General features: G+C 45.3%; 1 protein-coding gene across 2 annotated transcripts in view; it reads left to right on the top strand.

Moving 5' to 3' along the window:
• Positions 1-314: 314 nt before the first annotated feature.
• Positions 315-16,982, top strand: part of DNPH1 (2'-deoxynucleoside 5'-phosphate N-hydrolase 1) — a 114,147-nt gene continuing 97,479 nt past the window's right edge. The window contains exons 1-2 of one of the 2 annotated variants that reach the window (XM_069608877.1): positions 408-586; positions 9,572-9,622. In XM_069608877.1, coding sequence (XP_069464978.1) covers positions 421-586; positions 9,572-9,622 — 217 coding nt within the window. In that variant the 5' untranslated portion in view covers positions 408-420. Of the gene's footprint in view, positions 587-9,571; positions 9,623-16,982 lie in introns of both variants that reach the window. The other variant, XM_069608878.1, reaches the window with a different exon arrangement.

Raw genomic sequence — 16,982 nt, 5'->3', positions numbered from 1 at the left:
TTGAATCACCCCCTTTATTGGAAGGTTCTTCGACTATTGATCCATGGGGGCACTGTCAGAATAACTTCCCAATTTTCTGCAATCAGCGTTGTGTCTTCATTTGAATTCATGTACTACTGCCATGGAGGTGTATGTGTTGGGGAGGGGGGTGCTTAAAGTCTGCATTTGAATTCTTGCACTGCAGTCAAAGCAAACGCACGTGCTCGCTGGGTGCACTGCCGCGCCATCATGGATTGTAGAATAGCTTGGCCTCGCCCGATCTCCGCCGCCATTTTGGTTCTGGATAAATACGTAGAAGTCTCATTGGGGGCGCCATGATGGATGTGTTTGCAGTTCACATCCTTAGGGCATTTGAAAGCTTATTGAGCGGTCTAGTGTTTAGAGGTGTGTACATAAGAAGGCTCCACGTGCACGTGCTCGATGCCACTCCCTTATTTAGCCATGGCGGGACTACAGGTGTACTTCTGCGGCAGCATCCGCGGCGGGCGCCAGGACCGGGACCTGTATGCACGGATCGTCGACAAGCTGCGCGAGTACGGGCGCGTTCTCACTGAGCACGTCGCGTCAGAGGGGTGCAGCGAGCGGGGTACGGTGGCTTCCATGGGACAATTCTAGTGGAAGGGGTGGCGAGGGAAATTAGACACTAATTACAGGGCTTGGGTGGCCAATTTTCCCTACAAATAATTTTACGGGAGATAGGATTTTTTTTCCAAACTTTACAAATATGAATTAGCACAGTGACATGAGAGGGCCAGTGTCGTCTCCAGGAATCCTATGTAGGTGGGCACAGGAAGGGAAAGTCGCATGAAATAGTAGGGCTCGGGGGCATCTTTCTCTGGCAGCAAAGCGAGTGCTTGGGCTGTGGTTTTTACCTTGGCTTGGCTGGCGTTGAAAAAGACCGTTTTACGCGTCACTATGAATGGACCAATGAGGGGATGGCGCCATCGCGCCACCTGCTGGCAAGATGTGCGCATCAAATGTGTGAGCGCGCGAACATACGTCCAGGAGTGATTGATTGTGTGACTTGCAGAAAAGTGGGCACGAGGAGCAGTTCAAGCCTGGCCCCGGGAAACTTGAAGCACATGCTGATTTTACAAACCCATTCAGTGTTCATTTGTTACCAGCATGGAGCAATCTGTAAAGACTATTTTGAAATCCTGATTTTAAAAAAAAAGTCAATAAATGTGTACGCTGGCCAGTGCAAACAAATCTCTCTCTTAATGAGCAGAATCTCAATATGCACATTTCGTAGCCACAAAAGCTGACGAGCCTTTTTTGCTAGTAGGCGAATGCTACTTGCATTTCAAATTCTTTTGCGGGGGCTGGCTGAAGGTGAGCCGGTGCTCAATTATAATGCACCCAGGACATATTTATATATAATGGATCATACATAATGGCCACACAATTAAAAGTGTTCACCTCCATGTAGAAGTTAGATTTTTTTTTGCGGTGCGCTGTGTACTCGCACCTGGTTCCCCAGTGATAGCTCCCGCCTAGTGAGTGATACCTGCTACCTAACAGCTGGTTTAAGCTCCTGCCCATCAAATCTTAATTTCAAACCCTGCCTGTACTCTGGGAAGCTGTTCCTGGTATGTGCTCCTAGTATCATTCATATGAGTAAGTACATAGTAACCTAACTTGAATAACATAGCTCTCAACTCGGGTGTCGCCTGCCTTGCAATAAGCGGACTCCCCGGCTAAGCCTTCTACACACCCATTCAGTTTAATGGGCTCTCACCCACCAAAAAAGAAAGGTGCTTTCACCCACCTTGGTGAGACAAAAGGTTGAGAGCTTTGCAACAAAAGAGGTGCACGCTCACATTTTATTTCCCTCAATTTAACATGAGCAACTTAGTTAATGAAGGATAAGAAATCTAATGATATGCTATTGCAATACTTCACTTTACAAGTGCGGGAATGAATTTGTAGATCAGAGTAAATAATAAGTCATCCTGTTGTGGCCTACAATCGGAGAGGTCTGTATGAAACGCTGCTATGGGGTACCAATGCCAAAGAGTAGCATGTGTGTCTGTTTGTAATTATATATTCAGTTAGAATACATTTGTCATTAGCCATTCTCATTAATCATTTGTTAAGCTTGTTTTGTCCGAGAACCATGGCTCAAAGTGATGCTGCGTTGAGTGAGCCGGGATCAATTCAACTAGCAATGTGTACTATATAAATGATTAATACTATTACTGTATATGAAGCAATTATATACTCCGATAAAGCACGAGGGGCACTTTCCCTATAGAACGTAATAAATTGCTTTACTGCTGGGTGATCTCAGTTTTGATAGTGAAGGAAAACTAGGGTAGGGTGCGATAAAGGGAATTACTAAGCATCACATTATGGGAAGCTGCATTGTGAACCCTGGTTTCCTTGTTGCACAATTTAAACAGCACAGTTGTGTTACATCTTCAATTTAAAACCAAAATTCAATGCTCTGTATTTGGGTTTTCATGGGCTAAACTGTGACTCTTCAATAAATCTGACTTGCCAAGCACCAAATCACGGAATAAATCAAGCTGATCCTATATAATCACAACAGTAACAGGTATGATTCAGGAAGAAAAGGTACTGACTGGGCCCTTAAAGATTAAAACCGCTGCATTGTAACACAGGTTACCTCCAGATCTTTGCAACAGTCGAACAACCTGCTGAACTACCTAAAATTAAAACAGAGGGGGGAAATCTCACTGAAGGAGTGTGCACATCAATAGCTTTCAGGTCAAATCCTGGAGCAGGCAGTTGTCCAGCCTTTATTCTAGCGCTGTCCAGGAAGGCGGCAGGGTTCTCTTCCTTTATGGGGCTAGTTAGGCGCCCTGCAAAATGAAAGCCTCCGTATACTTCTGTGCCTCTGCTGCCGTTATATTTAAGTCTAATTACTGTTCTCCCTAATCACAAAAAAGCAAGGGATGTATGATAAGGATCTGTTTGAAACTTCAGCTTTCCCTGCTGACCTCTTCATACCGTGGGTCTGGATTGCCCGCCACTGGCACAGATGTTAACTGTGGCCCAAGAGGGTGTCTGGGCCCTATCTAGCACCCCATAGAGATGTCACTGCAGAGTGAATGACCTCTTGTGACATTTGACCCAATGATATGATGTGACATTTTGAACAGAGAAAAGACTTGCGATCCTGCCAGTATTTTCAGGGCAATTCTTGACCAGAAGTTAAATTGTTTTATATTTGAATAGCCTCTTACTGCCATTGGTAAGGCTTCAAAACACCGTGGGCTGAATGGCCCATTGGAAGAACGTAGTCTGAACAGCTATAAAATGAAAAGCAGATTACATTGCATGCAATAGTATTTTTATAATTTCAAACTGTCCAATTATTAGCAAAGATGTTATAGTGTAATAACCTATAATAACCGTAGTATGAAGCGTGGTCAGATGCGGTGTGGATTACTATGTCAGTGACTGTGACAATTGGACTGAATGTTTAGTGGGATTCTACTGGTATGCTAAAGGTGGAGCGGGGCTATTATAAGTTGGTCTATAAACCCCAGGGGCAACTGTTCAACTCAAGGCTCGTCTATGTTTAAAATGCATAACGTACAGTCACAGCCAAGTTATAAGTACATTTTTCAGATATGTCGAAGATATATGCAATGCATGCCAACATATGAAGCCTTGCTTGAGAGCGATGAAGACCTCCACGAAGTTCAGAGGCCATATGTGCATACAGCATGATGCATTCATTCCTTTATATACTTGCCTGAGCTTGAGCTTTCATAATGTGCCGAATAACCACTGTTGTGATATTGAAGCACCTATCCTTGTCTGAGCTTTAGGGTGTATTTTGTCTCTGCCCTGGGATCAACCGGTTTGGGGAAGAAGCGACACTGGTAAAGGAGTTGAGATTACAGAAGTCGGAACTGTGGGCATTACTAATACATGGAACGGAAGCTGAGATCCCTTAAACAGTGATGATGGCAGATACAATCTTAGCATGTTGTTTGAGTAATTAACATAGATTGAGCGGTGTGGTGTATCGGGTGCGTTGCCGGGCAAATTGGGACAAATGTGGTGAAATCGTGGAAGAATTTTAAATATTTGTTTAAGGCTTTTTACGCCTCGGTGGCAAGAATAGGTTGGAGAGATACTTGGATAAGCTCGACCTTCCAAGAAAGAATGTGACAGATGCACAGATCGAAGTAATATTGGAAGTCGCAGTGACTCTTCAGGCCTGCGGTGTGGAAAAGCCCCCTGGGAAGATGGTATTACCTTTTGCCAGTCCTCACCAGGCTATTTAATGAAACTGGCGGGAAGCATGGCCCAGATCTATGGTAAAGGCTTCTATTACAGTTATCATGAAGGAAAGTAAGCACCCCAAGGCCTGTGACCCCTACAGGCCCATTGACATTAAAATGCTGGCTAACACCATGGGACACAGACTGGATAGGGTCACTTTCAGACCGGCCCTTCCCTGCCAGGGTATAGCAGTGTCGCAGCGTTGAAATGCCTCTCCACATTGTGGCTGCTTGCTTGTCCTCTGCTTCTTTCCCTTGGGAGTCATGTGGCAGGATTACCCTGCTGCTATACATTACAGTAGTCACACGTACACATTCGGCCTTGCCATAGGCATTAGGCCTTGTTTATCAGCCTAAAGCCTCCTGCTGCACCTGGCTCTCCTGCCTTTCCCCCACCCCTCCTTAGCCCTGCGAGGCTCACACTGGCATAACACAACAGGGTGCAAACAAACGCCTACGATTACCTATCTCTCCTCCCCTGTGATCCTGGACACGAGTCTGCACGCGATGAAACAATCACTCACTCCGCCGGTCAAGTGGCACAGCGAGTAGAGCGCCCGCTTTGACACCCGTGCAGAGCCTGTTAACGCAGGTTCGAATCCCGGCGGGGCCAAACTCAGCCTTTCATCCTTCCGAGGTCGATAAATGAGCACCACACACCGTGGGTAATAATAAGCAGCGCTCAGATACCTGAGGGTTTGTAGCGCTATATAAAAGCCTAATTATTATTATTATTATTATTATTACTGCTCATTTCTTTACCGCTGTATAGTTCCTCTTTGTCCATTAAGGGCTCATACATACCCAACCAGTTAGCAGGTGAACATGGGCTAAGGAGAAAAGCATCCAGGGTCCTCTCACTCAGTGGCACCCCCAGAAATGCTTCATAGAGGTGGCCTGATGAGGTCACTGGGGTGGCACACCAAAATAAACAGGCTGGTGGGGGGGCGTACATGTTTTTGTAAGGATAGCTGCGCCACCCCTTGGTGGCACCTCTGCTCTCACTGAGCTCAGCCAGTGTTTTTGGTGTATAGAGGCGGTTTGGGCAAGGCCATTTCCCATGGTCACAGAATCCTCAATTCAGCCAACCAAGTGCCAAAAGGGGGTGCATTGTTGGGAGAAACAGACCTTCTCTCCCTCCCCTCCATATTGGATTCCTTGAGTAAAATGTATTCATTGGCTGCCACTTGTGTCATCAGCTTCGTCCATTGCGGATGGGTGTGTCTCTGTGTATTTTTCCAGTGTCTAAAATAGCCCGTCTGTTGTTCGCAAGGGTGTCCAGTTAAAGGATCGATTACAAAAGGCTTGAATGCAAAAGGTGAAATAGGGTCAAAAAGCAAAGGTTCGAATTTTATTATTTATTTATATATTTATTTTTGGGTTTCCGTGTAGGTAAAAAGTGTTTTTTACCACAAAAACGGAGGTTGAGGGGGGGGACCCCCCCCCCCCAAATAAACATTCAAACGTTTTTGTTTTCGAGACTATTGACTCGAACCTTTTGCCATTCGACCCTTTGCAGTCATTCCTTTGACCTATAACCGTTTGCAAGGGCCTCAAGCCTCCATTTCACACATGTATTGTGCAGAGACACAGCGAGTCCTGGCAGTTTGACACTTATGCATGGTCAATCCCATCACTGTGTCTCACCGCCAAGACCTTGTCCCACAGCTTTTTCCCCAGAGGCAAAGCCAGATCATAAGACCAAAAGATTGCTCCAGTAAGAAGCAGGCAATGAGTCCAATGTCTTGGGTATCTATATGACCAATGTAACCCCATGTATGAAATTCGAGGAGGGTTCACATCTCTAGGACAAGTTGGCCAGGCTCCAAGAGCTATCTTCGTCTCCCATCCACCATATTGTCCTCTTCACATGCTGCCTTAGGGGTATGGTAAATATATCCGGTACTGCTCTTGTGTATGTTCACAAGGTGGTCTGTTTCTTGTTTGCAAAAGATTGTGCATATCTATTGTAGGGAAATCCCCCAAGCTCTTACCCGTTTAGCAATAGGATGACGAAACATTTTCACAATATTTCCAGATATCTTCCTTGGGTAGGCCATAGACTGATCTCCGCTCTGCAAAGGGCTCAAAGCCATCATTCTGAAAGCATGGCTTATGTTTGAGGCTCATAGTGTCACAGGTAGCCAGTAAGCACATGTTTGGGATCCCTTCTCATTGGAGAATATCCTTCCAAAGTTCCCTGGAGCATAACGGAACGTTGCTAGCCTATTGAAGAGACTACCCTTGGCTGAATAGTTCCTGTTGAGAATGCTTGGCGGATGTGTTCTTTCATGTATGCTCACATGGGCCTCGCTATGCCTGTAATGGAGCCCACTGCTGTTTCTGTGAGTCTTATCTCCTTGGATTTGCCTCCAGTTTCCGCTTGAATTTTTGCTTTGCTGCAGTACCATAGATGGTTCAACAGTAGCGTTGCAACATTCAGAGGCAACTACATCCGGGTACAGCACGTTTCTGTTTAAGAGCCAATATGACCCTTGCTATCGTTTCGGTGTTTACCAACAATAGTTTGTTTGATGGATTTGTTTATCGAAAAAAGTCTTTTAAAATATTAATTTTGGGGGCCTCCCCCATTTCCCCATGTTATTAACCCAACCCCTCCATTTTAACCCATTATCCACCCCGTATATATTTCGATTCGTTTTTTTTAATGGCATTTCTTCGTTACAAATTCCATCGAAAAGACTGTCTGCAAAAGGACTTCGTAGCATCTTAGTCGCCCTGGACAACTTGAGGAAATGGCACATTACAGGATCTGATCTTGATTAGGACCTCATTGTGTCTCTCTCTCTCTCTCTCTCTCTCTCTCTCTCTCTCTCTCTCTCTCTCTCTCTCTCTCTCTCTCTCTCTCTCTCTCTCTCTCTCTCTCTCTCTCTCTCTCTCTCTCTCTCTCTCTCTCTCTCTCTCTCTCTCTCTCTCTCTCTCTCTCTCTCTCTCTCTCTCTCTCTCTCTCTCTCTCTCTCTCTCTCTCTCTCTCTCTCTCTCTCTCTCTCTCTCTCTCTCTCTCCTCTCTCTCTCTCTCTCTCTCTCTCTCTCTCTCTCTCTCTCTCTCTCTCTCTCTCTCTCTCTCTCTCTCTCTCTCTCTCTCTCTCTCTCTCTCTCTCTCTCTCTCTCTCTCTCTCTCTCTCTCTCTCTCTCTCTCTCTTCTCTCTCTCTCTCTCTCTCTCTCTCTCTCTCTCTCTCTCTCTCTCTCTCTCTCTCTCTCTCTCCACGCGAATAGCCTTTTGCTTCACTGAGGGAGAGCATGTGTTTGTTTGAGAGCCTGCACGTAGGATTTCAGGGTTTTCATTCGGGCTCCGTGAATCCACTTTCACTAATTCTGTTCTCCTGAAAACCTCTGTTGCTGTGCCCCAAAGCATTTGCTGGCACTGTACACATCAGATCTCTATTTTCACCCTCAACTGTAACCCCACACACCCCCCCTCCGAGTTTTAAAACCCTTAATCCATGACTAAATGGTGAGTTTGCATCTTTTGTGGAACTTAAATGTGCCTAACGCTAGGCACTAGCTCCTCGTGCCACCGTGGTAGCTCCTGGTTAAGGCTGGATACCCAGCCAGGTGCTTTTAGCTCCTGCTTTTCAAATCTTAATTTCTACGCTGGAGCATCTGCGTGCTGCCACCTCTTGGAAACAGCAAAGCTGGAGCGACGGCTGCCTCGCGTATGTTGCAAATTCAGGATATGCAATAATGCACAGGGATCAACATCCCGTTTGGGTGAGCTGGAGCTAGAAGCGGCTCTTGGCAAGAATTAGTGAGCTGTCCATTTCCATCGATCCCTACACGCGTGCACTTTTGGTGGAATTTATTCTGTTCTCTTAAGTAATGGGTTGAAGCAGCGGAATTGCTCGAAACTTTAGACTCTGTAGGCTTTCTATATTAAAAGTGCATTACGAGAGAACAAAACATTTAATTTTGGGATGTGAACAGAGTATATTTTTTAAATGTTCTCTGTATATGCAAACTGATTTTTGGAATCGCCTAATGATTGGGAACCAGCGTCCTATATTATTGCACTGATTATATTTATTATTAAATGATATGGGTTGTTGGGGGTGGGGGGCGTTGCAAGTTCTGAATGTTCACAAGGCCCAGTAGTAGATCCGTCGCTCTTTCATTATTTGTTTTTTAGTACCATGCATGTTCCCTCCCTGTTGCCCTGTGGGCGGTAATGTCACCTGGGGATCTTTGGATGTTAAGTTAATACGCGTTTCTACAATCCCTGCTTTATTCCTAAAATGAAGACTGCCACGCCTTCTATGTGATGCTCACAATCATTATTTTAAAGCCACCCCCCCCACCCCCACATTGGGTGCAGCGAGCATCCTTTTCACCACTGCTGATAAAGGCCTTTCAGAAAGATGGAAACTGCACTTTCCTTTTGCTTCGCCTTAGTGTTCAGGACAGTCTAAATGCTTTGCGCCGTGGAACATGGGCTGTATGTATTCATTTTCATTCCCACTCCCTTGCACTTTCATTTTGTTTCGCCTTAGTGTTCAGGACAGTCTAAATGCTTTGCGCCGTGGAACATGGGCTGTATGTATTCATTTTCATTCCCACTCCCTTGCACTTTCATTTTGCTTCGCCTTCATGTTCAGGACAGTCTAAATGCTTTGCGCCGTGGAACATGGGCTGTATGTATTCATTTTCATTCCCACTCCCTTGCACTTTCATTTTGCTTCGCCTTCGTGTTCAGGACAGTCTAAATGCTTTGCGCCGTGGAACATGGGCTGTATGTATTCATTTTCATTCCCACTCCCTTGCACTTTCATTTTGCTTCGCCTTAGTGTTCAGGACAGTCTAAATGCTTTGCGCCGTGGAACATGGGCTGTATGTATTCATTTTCATTCCCACTCCCTTGCAATTTCATTTTGCTTCGCTTTAGTGTTCAGGACAGTCTAAATGCTTTGCGCCGTGGGACATTACTGTATGTATTCATTCCAACTCCCTTATTTTGTGTTCCGCATCTGCAGTCCCAATCTCCCCCTCTTTTGGGTCTTGCTGCTGCAGTTTTGGATTTCTGGAAGGACTGGTGCAATGGTGTACTATATATATATATATATATATATATATATATATATATATATATATATATATATATATATATATATTTCAGCAATTGTTAATGCCTGATCAGGGCTTTTTTAGGGTCTTCTGACTGGGAGTGGGGATACATGCCTCTGAGGATGCGAGAGCAGTACTGTGCAGTAAACTGGTTTAGTTCCAAGTGTGCTTGGGTCTGATTACCATGTTTCTGTTTACTCTTTCTCTGTCACTTTCTTTTCCTCCACTATAGTAATACGTTTCCGGGCAGATGACCAATCAACGGCAAACCCTAGGAGCACACGTGAGCAATTTATTGTTGCATGGTATTGCCATTACTTTCTTGGTGAAGTGTGACAAGTAGGCTAGACAGCAGGTGTCTGGATAAGGTAACCTTTCAAAGTATCTGAACCATAAACTAGGTTTGTGCTCAAAATCTGCAAACATAAGGATATTATAATTTTTTTTTACCAACTAATTGGTAACCAGATTTACCAATACGTTTGATGCTGAAATGGACGGATAATTATATCATTGGTACAGTGCACTCTTCTTGAGAAACCTCTACTAGGTGCTTCCTTTTATTGATAGTTTTCTTCAGTGTATTTCATTATTCGTTTTTGAATTAGTCTAAAAGTGGCAGTCTGTTCAAAAAACAAAATCCTATAGAATAATAGGAAGACCTTGTTTCCAACAGGAAAAGGGTAGGTCTTATAGCACCTACGTTGGCCTTGCGCCATACAAGGCCAAACTTTCTCAGGGTAGCTGTGGCAGAGCAGTCAGGCTTAACTCGAGTGTGGGTCGCTAATCTGGTACTGAAATAGTCCCAATGGTTACCCCTAGAGAGGACCCCACAATGGTATACTAAAACATATTAACTTTCTCATAAAACCACAGAACAAGTATCGTAGGAGACCCTACCTTCTCCTAAACCAAATGTGTACCAACTATCTGGTGGCAGGCATAGTGTGTATATATATAAGATAAAAGGAGAGCTCTAGACAACAAAACCCCAGACCCAGAGTGCCACACAACAAAAGTCAAAGAAATCCCCCACACCTCTAGCAGCACCAATGATACAAATGCACACCTATATATTACCTCTAGCGGGAGGAAAACTGGGGAACCCCTCGCCAACAATAAAGCAGGACCAAATTAGACCCTCCCCTCCCCACCCCAATACCAGTCCGTAAGGTCTCACCCACTCCTAGAACTTGGAAACAAAAGTAACAGCATTTATACAGTGTAATTCAGTATATTTAAGTAGGCTGACGTCTAATGTAGTAATGGAACATTCTTAAGGCGTTCTGTGTGCGCACACACACATATTTAACATTTTAGTTGAAGTGACATTTAACGCAAAAAATAACATACAATTTGGCAAGTATTGGAAGCCACGCCACTTTCAATCTGAACCTCCAGCCCCCAACACCACTGGGCCAAGCAAATTTGCTCAGGATATTTCCCATGGTGGCCAAGAGGCTGCTCCTCAATAAATTCAAAGGCCCAAGCCAAAGCATAGAGGGCATGGAAGAACCTACTCTTCAATCGACCTCCGCTCATTGCTTCCAAAAGTCTGCATGTAAACATACTGGTGTAACTTCAAAATCTAGGACCCGCAAGAAGGGCAGACCAAAGCCAGCCGTTCTGTGGGAAGCCCTGATCTGCAAAACGGGGGCCCGGCTCCACACAGGCATGTCCTGGCACTAACCCCACATCGGCCCCCGGAGACCTTGCTATCCAAGAATCCTTGTCAGCAAGAAATCGATCCTTCTTTTTGCCTCCGCCCCCCCACCCCCCTGTGAGAACCAAGAGGCGAGGAAAGGAGAGGGAGACTGTAGCGGGGAAGCTCCCCACACACATACCCTGGAGGCGCCCCAAGGGGAGGGTCTGGTGTTGACTAGTGGCATTGGAGCGGGCGTAGCTCTCCAGAGAACAGAGCGCTGAGCCTGCAAGTAGGTGGGACCCCAGCAATTGTACATCTCTGCCTGGCAACAAAGATGCTTGTTGAATGTCGGCGCCGAGGAGTGTGGGGAAGCTGACATTTTCTCCAATTCTTTTGTGAATAGAAGTGTGACTGTTTCTGAAAGGCCATCACCCCTACAGCTTGGCAGATGGGTAAGGGGGGTGGGGTCTGAATAAGTGTCATGCTGCCAACCTAACCACTCTCGGATCCAAATTACCTTCCTGTACATCTAGAGAGGTGGACTGTGCACGCCCCAAGCAGTTCCCTCTCGCCCTCCATGACATGAGTGTCTAGGGGGCCAGCCAGCGTCCCTAACCTCTGCTTTCTATTCTCTCTGTGAGATCCCAGATCCCTGCAGAGTAACTTATTGAGGGTGATGGTGCACTGGCCATCTTAGGGACTGTCAAAGCGCCACACAAGGTGCTCCAGGGTCTTCTCCTAGTACAGAGGAGGTAAGGTATAGAAGATCGGTGTGCTCCTTATTGATTCCCTTTGGGCAGCCCTGCAGAGATATTGCTTCACTGAGTACCCATTGCGTTACCAGCAGAAAGAGGGCACCAAGCAAACGTGGTCAAAGATTCGATGTCCATGGAGAAAGGCATAGCTGCGCTCCTTGAGGAGATCAGTGGCATGCGATCGAACATTGGTTTTCGGCAGGACAAACTTGATAGGAGGGTGGCCTCAATAGACTACATAATTCAAGAACTGGAAGCGAACCAATTATCGGTAGAAATCATGGAATCCCAAATAAACGCGAGACCATCGGAACTTGAAAGGTGAAATGTTGCTTAACATGGCCGACTTTGAGAATAGAGAGCATTGCAACAATCTCAGTTTCTTTGGATTCCCAGAGAAAAAGTCGTAAAAAGGGCTATACACGATGTAATCAAAGCCCTGTTTGTAGAGGACACAATGGAAGAACACATCATAGATCAAGCACATCAGGGCGGTGGAGATATGCAGGCCCCCAGAACTGTACTCGCTCGCTTTCACTACTACTCAGAAAAGGCTAGGATCCTTGATAAGGCAAGGTAAGAGGGCCATATGGAATATGGCAATGCTCAGAAATCTATTTTCCAAGATCTTTCTACCTTCACCCTGTCTAGAAGAATGTTTTGTGCTCCCCTAATGAAATTGCTAAAGGATAAGGGTGTGAGGTACTGATGGGGGGTGGGGGTTCCCCTTTTTCGATATCCTTTGAGCATGAGGACTTCAAATACAATCGGGTGACGAAGACGATATACAAAGGGTCAAGGGTGAACTATTGGGGAATTCAAAATGTGATCAAGCCTCTGATTCCTCCAGGGAGACTCCATGGAAAGGAAATTCGGGTGAAAGAAGACATATCCCAGGCTTCTGGAAGTTCATAAAACTGAACATGAAGCTGTGTGTTTTTTCCAGGGAAGGTACAGAGTATTTACAGAAAGGGGTGTGTGTGTGTGTGTTTCTCATTCAGGGATGTCTTTGGAGTCTCAAACCCAATTTCAACAGATTGGGGTAGGAAAGGGGAGGCCATTGAGACGATTGGGGGTGGTCAGCAAGATGAAGTCGATTTGAGGGGGGCAGCAGGGGCTCAAAAGAGATTGCATAGTGAAATTATAGAGCAGTGCTTCGGCTTTCGTTGGTGTCTAGTCCGAAGCAGTGTTTAGATAACGTTCAGGACTGGATGCTCAGGGTTCGGAGGGAGGGAGCTCTAGGGGGGTGGGGGGAAATGATGGGGAAGGAATGTTTTCTGTTTGTTCAAATGTTTCATTTCCTGGTTTGGTTTCTATAAGGACTCAGTCACAACATAGAGATGGAGGCACAGGGTTGGTACATTTCTTGGGTTACATACAGTAACTAGTAATAGGTATGGGCCTTGATTTCACAATAGGCTCCCTAAATGCAAGGGATGTCAACTCTCCGGTCAAGACATTGAAGGTCCTTAGGGAATTTCAGAGATCAAACTTGGACATCCTGCTGCTACAAAAACCACATTGACAGAAGGGCAGAGAACCAAGTTCAGAGCAAAATCTGTAGACGAGGTATTCAAGTCATCAGGCGCAACCAAAAAGAGGCGTGGCTATAGTATTCTCGAACTGATTGGGATGGAAGGTGGGATTGAAGATGGCCGATATTTGTTCGTAAAGGGGAGGGTGAAGGACAGGTCAGTCACAATTGGATCAGTGTATTGACCATATGCAGGACAAATTCCATTTTGGGGGAGTGTTTGTGGAGGGGAATATAATGATGGTGGGTGGGGGAAGCTTCAATATGGTCTTAGAGCCTGTACAAGACCAGAAAAGATTGGCGAAGCAGACTGAGATCAGAGATAGTGATTCCAAAGAGTGAACCCGTGACCTAGGAATTGGACTCCCTCATTGAACCCACAGAAGGTGACCAGAACCTTCACTTATTATTCTCCTATTAATAATTCCTATTCTAGAATAGACCTCATATTGGTGGACAACACCCTAAAGGGATTGACCTCTGAATCTCGGGTGATTGCATTTCTGTGGTTGGACCAAGATTTTGTCGCACAGAGCATGTAATTCCTATTTTTAACCTGCATGGACCTTTGACGGACAGTAGACAGCTGGTGATTCACTTTGTGCTGCCAGTGCTGGCCATAGTGATGAGCGCCTGTGGTCAATTTTTAGATCCCACAGGCTGCATTCCTTCTGGGAATGAGCTCGACTCCTCTATAGTACTAAGATTTTACAATACCTAGGATCCGACTTTACAAATCTATCCAGCTAATAGTTAATTGCGCCTTATATTTAGACAAGAACTACCTTCTTCAGTGCTTGCCCATGTCTGTGTTTGTGATTTATATTTGCATGAGAGACCCTTCTCAGTGTCCCTCCTCCCCCTAGTGCATTAGTGTCTTAAAGAGGTCTTGCCTAACTCTAAAGCGGTTCGGGAGGACCCTGGTTATTTCCCAACAGGTGCAAAGATGATTGGCTAAAAGAAAGGGAAACTGCCCGACATTAAAGAATACTTTGAAAACGATGACAATGGGGAAGTGGGGGTGCATACCATCTGAGAGAGGTTTAAGGCCACATTGAGGTATTCTAGTACGGATGGACTCCCTGAAAAAAAGAGAGATAATTGAAAGAAGAAGAGATGCTCAGAAAAAGGATAGCAAAAGTACAGCCAGGAGGGACACCCGGGGAATTGTCTCGCCTCTTAAGTCTGCTAGCAGACTAAAACTTTATAAAGCTAAGCTCAGGACTCTCCTCAATAAGGACACAGAGAAATTGTAATTTCTTAAATATCATGAAAAAGGGGACAAAGCTGACAGAATTCTGGCTTGGAGGCTAAGAGAGGAAAGGAAAAGGAAAATGGTAGTCTCCATAAAAACATTGGAGGACCCCGTGATACATGAATCTGAAAACATTGGTATGGGTTTCGCCAAATATTACGAGGACTGGCATTTCTCAGAATATTCTGGGGATGAGTCACTAATTACTAAGTTTCTCGACCAATTACCAACCCCGGGAATCTCTTGTGACTCAGCTGCCAACCTAGATTCGCCTGTCACACCTGAAATCATCCATATCTTTTAACAAAAAAAAAAAAAATTATAATCTGGCACGACTGGGAAAATTATGGTTTCTCTATGAAGTTTTATAAAATGTATCGATTGACCCTGGCCCCCTATTTAGCGAGAGTTTTCAGGTGACAAGCTGCCCGTTACTATGATCAAGAACATTATTGTGGTCATCCACAAGGAGGGTAGGAATCTCTCACTCTGCTCCTTCTCCAGACCAATCTCCTTGTTAAATAATGACGTAAAAATATTAGCAAACGTTTTAGGGAATAGACTTTAATCGCTGTAGCATTCCTTGTCCACAGAGATTAGCTTCCTCTGGTGCAGGCAGTGTGCTGATAAAATTAGAAAGACTATTAATTTGATTCATCGCGCGAGAACCGTCGACATGGATGCCTGCCTCGCGGCGATAAGGCCTTTGACAGGGTTCATTGGCTTTATATGATGAAAGTCCATGAGAAAATGGATTTAGGGGACAATTTTCAGAAATGGGCTTGTGCCCTATATAGATTCCCCAACTGCGAGGGTACAGGTTAATGGATTTGTGTCTAACCTTTTCAGTTTATCAAGGGAACAAGGTAGGGGTGACCTTTGTCAATGCTGCCTAACGCCCTGGTGAGGGAGCCTTTGGCTCTGCATCAGACCGAATCGGTCTATTAGGGTTATAACTTGTGGGAAGTAGACTTCAAACTGTCCCTCTTCGCTGACAGCATTTTTGGTTACCTTTCCAATGTTCACTCCTCCCTCCCCAAACTACTTTTGCAAATCTTGAGTTTTTGACACTTCCCGGGCCCAAAAATAAACGTTGATAAATCAACTCTAGAGTAAGATTTATGGAAATGAGGGTGGGAAAATAGTGTATTAAATTCCTAGTGGTCCGCCTCACTAGGGACCTAGCAAATATCAGGCAAGCCAACTTTAGCCCACTTTAAATGATAGTGGGACCCATTGATCCTATCCTGGTACGGTCGTATGACCTCAATCAAGATGAATTTTCTCCCACAACTTCTTTATCTGTTTATAGCACTCCCCTTTATCCTTCCCGACAGTTTTATTTGTGATCTGAACAGCTCAATAAGCAGGTTCATTTGGTGAAACAAACAACCCAGAGTGAAAAGAGCCACTCTTACCCCAACGCCCCCTCTTGGTAAGAGTGTGAGCCTTTTTCCCACTCTTACATGTGTTTTGCCATGTGTGTTTTTACTGTTTGTATGATAGTGGGCTGTGGAGGACACCACTCCATAAACCCCACTTTTCATGTGTGTTACACAGCACCTTCCGTGCATTAACACAGAGTTGTCTTTGAGACTTCCCCCTGACTCAATTTTCTGGGGCTGACTACTGTCCCCCAGAAAACAGGTAAAGTTGCCGTTTACTTTACATAGTCATTTAAAACTACAGACCCAGTACACCTCATCTTACATGGAGTACTGGAAAGGGTTAACTCCTATCCATTTTTGTCTGTGCCTCTCTGAGCTTTGTTTTGCTCTTGTAACATTTAGACTTGGCTGGTGGCAGTGGTATCTACCCTAACTTTTCTACGGCGATTATATTACGTAAACGTGGTACTGTTCCAGGCTATCATAGTAGCCTCGAACATAAACCTGCTTGACCAAATGCTCTCTTTTGGCTCTGGTCGGGTTTATTCTCCATTTCTTTTTGTTAAAGTCCTTCTTGTGTTTTACTTTGCACGGCAAACCAGGTTTGCCTTCTTTGTTCACCGTCGTTTGGCGTACTTCTCCCAAGAAGCTCTCCTCTTGGCGCCTGGGTGTCTAGGTGGGCTGAATGTGAGGGTGGGGTGTGGTCACCCCCTGTACAGGTTATCCTTGGAAACCCAAGTCGGCCTTTGTCGTGATTGGCCGGGGTGGTTGTCCGGGCCGGACAACCCCCGTGCCGTGTGATTGACAGCCAGGCTGTGTGAATGGGGGATTTTCGTATAAAAGGCAGGACTCTTGGGCTGAAAGTCAGTCGCCACTGGAACTACAAGGAACTGAAGAGAAGCGGAGAAGAAGACCGCTGCTGCAACTACCGAGTCCCGGTGGAGCCCTGCTGCAGTCCTGAGCTATCTACCCTTCGACGACGAGAAGATCCAGTCCGGAGTCTTCTTCCCTTGAGCTTGGTGGTATTAAACAGCTCCTCTTCCACAGGTAGAGGATTCTCTTCTTG

Source organism: Ambystoma mexicanum, chromosome 4q, assembly GCF_040938575.1.
Source record: "Ambystoma mexicanum isolate Mex_15411 chromosome 4q, UKY_AmexF1_1, whole genome shotgun sequence".
In the NCBI taxonomy this organism is placed as follows: Eukaryota; Metazoa; Chordata; class Amphibia; order Caudata; family Ambystomatidae; genus Ambystoma; species Ambystoma mexicanum.
The sequence above is the reverse complement of the archived record's forward strand: the minus strand, read 5'-3'. Positions and strand labels throughout refer to the sequence as shown.